The sequence below is a fragment of the Limulus polyphemus genome, unplaced genomic scaffold, assembly GCF_000517525.1.
Source record: "Limulus polyphemus unplaced genomic scaffold, Limulus_polyphemus-2.1.2 Scaffold3469, whole genome shotgun sequence".
In the NCBI taxonomy this organism is placed as follows: domain Eukaryota; kingdom Metazoa; phylum Arthropoda; class Merostomata; order Xiphosura; family Limulidae; genus Limulus; species Limulus polyphemus.
Window position 1 is genome coordinate 33,415 of NW_013669079.1, and position 4,496 is coordinate 37,910.

Sequence of the window (4,496 nt, forward strand, 5' to 3'; positions counted from 1 at the left end):
AAAGATTATGTTAACTATCTGTAAAATTAGAAACAATGTTAACTGTCTGTAAAGTAGAAAAATCATGTTAACAGTCTGTAAAGTAGAAAGAAATGTGATGACTGACTGTCTGTAAAGTAGGAATAACATTACTTAAACTGTCTACAAGTTTAAAAAACATGTTATCATAAGATAACATTAAGTAGAAAAAAACATTAACAGTCTGTAAGAGTATAAACAACATTACCTTGACTGTCCACAAATTTATAACATGTTACCTTAAGTATACATGAAGTAGAAAACATATTATTGGTCTGTAAAATTAGAAACAATTTTAACTGTCCACAAATTTAAAAACCATGTTATTTTAAGTGTTCATAATGCAGAAAATCATATTTTCTTAGCTGTCTGCAAGATAGATGAAACATATCTTAACTGCATATCATGTTAAGAAAAATGTTATCTTAAGCCTATAAAAAAAAAGTCATCTTAATTGTCCATAAAGTATAAAAATACTCATATGCTAATAACTAACCAGAATTTATAAGATCCATACAACATAATTTACTTGCTACAAACGACATCGCGATTGTGTGACTAAAAGTGTTTTAATAACGTCAGCCAGAAGCAGTAAATAGCACGAAACTTATTTTGGTTTATGATTGAATAAGATACTAAAATTTAACAAGTAGCACAGTATCAAGGTGCCTTGATCACAAGATTAACATATCATTCAGATAATAAGAAGAAACGGAACAAAAAAATTATGTTTTCCAACAAAGGAGATCAAATGTTAAGTAATTAAATACCGTAAGATATAGTTGCAAGAAAAAAAAAATCCTAATAATGATGTTACATTTAAAACAAAAACATAACACCTGAAAGGAGTGATAAAGTACTGGCAAAAATTGAAAAAAAGTAACTGAGTCTCAAAATCATGTTGTTTACATCATGTTTTAAATGCAAGTAAATTATTTATCTTGAAGTCTAAAGAGAAGGCTAGTAGGCACTATAAGTGTAAAAACAACATGATATGCATGATTTTAAACAAATAATGAACAAAAAACTTGGCTTAGGAGACACTGATAAGAAAGGAAGAAAACAGATGTTAGTATGAAAGAACTCATTCCAAGTAAAACATCTTCAAATAGCATAAACGAGTAGTAAAAAACAGAAAGAGATCTAAGGACACTCACAGTTCTTGGTGGAAACATCAGGATGACAAGACTAGTAAAGAAAGGCACGAGGTGTGAGGACACTTACTGTTATCGATGAAAACATCAGGATGACATATCAGATAGACTGCTGTCAATTTAGAAGATGACACCATATGCAGGGGTAAAAATAAAATTTAAAACTGGATCGTACTAAACAAGGCATGTTGGACATGGTGAAGGAAAAAAAAGAGAGACAAGAAGCTAAAAGGGCAATGTTTAACTCAAATAACAGCCAACCAATGAACGTGTCAAAGTATTTGACCTTTGATTGAGTGTGCAAGAAAGGTGAGAAAAATTAACGTATAAACAAAATCAAAGAGAATTTGTTTGTAGTTAATCATAAAGCTACATAATGGGCTATCTGTGATATGCCTACCACAGGTATCGAAACCCAATTTTTAGTGTTATATGCCCTCAGACTTACTGCTGAGTACTGGGGGGCTTCAAAGAGAAAAGAAGCAAAGAAAAAGTGTTTGTTACATTGCTACATAAGTTTGATGCAAGGCTTCATTAATGGCTATCTGCACATAACCTTCCCTAATTTTGAAGTGATAGACTAAAAAAATACTCTTATTTTATCAACTAGTGAAATTTGACCATCACTTTTATAGTACACCCACAGCCCCAAAGTGTCAAATGCATTTTAGCACCAATCGTTTGTGAACCACAAATCCTCGGATTCACAGTCTGACATGCTAACCCCTAGACCAGTCATTCCCAAACTCTTTTAGTATGAGGCTCATTGATGTGAATAAAAACATTTGAGGCCCCCCCAACCTATAACTTTAGTGTGGTGATTGAAAAACAGTGCCGTAGCAAAAACAATAACGTCTCCTTACGACACACTGTATCATTTAATTAATTCAACATAATTTTTATTTGCATATTATTTATTAAAAATTACAATTAATTCAGCATCTTTGTTTTTGGTCCATTTTTTTTGGGGGGGTGGCCTCAATGGGGGGCTGCAACTCCCACTTTGAGAAACACTGCCCTAGACTATGCAAGGCCCAAGAAGTAATGACAAATATTAGAAAATAAAAATTAACTCTAGTGAAAACAGTTGACAGCAGAAGAAACAATGGGGATGTCCATCTCTTCAGTCTTTGATACCATTGTTTGGTGTCACGGTAAAACCTTTAACTGAACTAAAAATAAAGAAATCCAGTAAATCAGTTCAAAATTGAAGCTTTTATGAATACATATACATAAATAAGCTGCACTAAAAAAAAATACTGTCTCTCTAGCCAGGCTATTTGTCTTGATACAGCACAGTTTCTAGCCATTTGAATGGGATTTTGATTTTAGTTATTTAGCAAATACATAACAGGGTTATATTTAACTCATTTTATATATCAATCACTCCCAGCGGGGCTTACATACTGCATTAGCTTGAGCAGTTTTATGTTTTTGCTTTTTACAACACTTAGTTTAAAGAACTGACCAGAAACACTGTGAAAAACCCATTTATTTTCTGTGTAAAATATTAAGCACAAAGAACACATCTTCAGGTTTTCTACAAAAATAATGTATGTGGTTATAATCAGAAGATGATTTCTCATCACATATTCTTACAAGAAGAACAGATTAAAAAATAACAGGCTAAAGATATTAGGGCAAGCATGCACACACCTGTACTTGAATTAATTCTTCCTGGAGTTTCTGTAACCGTTCTTGTTCAGCTGCAACTCTAGATTTAGTGCTGCCACCACTTTCTTCTTTAGATATGAACTGAAAGGTGCTGCTGTCCATTTCCTGACCAAAAGCCATTTCTACAAGTAAACCAGATGAAAGAATACATGTACAAATTAGATCTTCTTCTGACAATCACAACAAAATTATTTCCCTCGGCATGCAATTAATAAAATAAGGAACACCTGAAAGAATTATTTCTCTCGGCATGTTATTAATAAAATAAGAAACACCTGAGAGAATTATTTCCCTCGGCATGTTATTAATAAAATAAGGAACACCTGAAAGAATTATTTCCCTCGGCATGTTATTAATAAAATAAGGAACACCTGAAAGAATTATTTCCCTCAGCATGTTATTAACAAAATAAGGAACACCAGAAAGAATTATTTCCCTCGGCATGTTATTAATAAAATAAGGAACATCAGAAAGAATTATTTCCTTCAGCATGTTATTAATAAAATAAAGAACACCTGAAAGAATTATTTCCTTCAGTATGCTATTAATAAAATAAGGAACATCTGAGAGAATTATTTCCTTCAACATGTTATTAATAAAATAAGGAACATCTGAAAGAATTATTTCCTTCAGTATGCTATTAATAAAATAAGGAACATCTGAAAGAATTATTTCCTTCAGCATGTTATTAATAAAATAAGGAACATCTGAAAGAATTATTTCCTTCAGCATGTTATTAATAAAATAAGGAACATCAGAAAGAATTATTTCCTTCAGCATGTTATTAATAAAATAAGGAACATCAGAAAGAATTATTTCCTTCAGTATGCTATTAATAAAATAAGGAACGCCAGAAAGAATTATTTCCTTCAGCATGTTATTAATAAAATAAGGAACACCTGAGAGAATTATTTCCCTCAGCATGTTATTAATAAAATAAGGAACACCAGAAAGAATTATTTCCTTCAGTATGCTATTAATAAAATAAGGAACACCTGAGAGAATTATTTCCTTCGGTATGCTATTAATAAAATAAGGAACACCAGAGAGGAATAATTTTCCATTCCCATGACCAATCAAGCACTGAAGTTCACAGTGCTTAAACAGTAGCTAATTAAAAGCATAATTTCTCTTCTCAAACATCTTAGTACACCACATCAAAACAGCTTAAAAGTCGTCTTTTAATCAGCAACCAAACACTGCAACGAATCATTATGAAATTCTTGTACTTCTCTTCACAATGATTCTTTTCATTAAATAAATATAGGATATTTAAGTAAAATTTTTCAGTACGAATGATTCTTAAGGTTCCTCGAGGTCATGTAACGAGATCTAAGCAATCAGTAACATAACAGTGATTATGTAAAAGATGATATTTATAGCATTTAAATCATCAAACGTTAACAATGCTGAGACACATTTTTGACAAGATGGCAGTCATACTTGTAACTTTATGACAAAAGTATTATATTCTTTGACTTAACAACATCTTCCGAGAGATGAGGATAGGATTCGTACTTGCTTTTCCTTTGTAAGATTAAACACTTATAAAGATGCTGCATAGTTATGGTAATTATTTCATCAGTGAAATGTCAAATATAGTGTATATGGTATATATATATATATATATATATATATATATATATATAT

General features: G+C 31.2%; 1 protein-coding gene across 1 annotated transcript in view; it reads right to left on the bottom strand.

Moving 5' to 3' along the window:
- The window catches only part of LOC106469406 (dynamin-like 120 kDa protein, mitochondrial), a 45,221-nt gene that overhangs the window by 29,771 nt on the left and 10,954 nt on the right, over window positions 1–4,496 (bottom strand). The window contains 1 exon segment of the mRNA XM_013929896.2: window positions 2,829–2,968. Within this exon segment, the coding sequence (XP_013785350.2) occupies window positions 2,829–2,968 (140 nt within the window).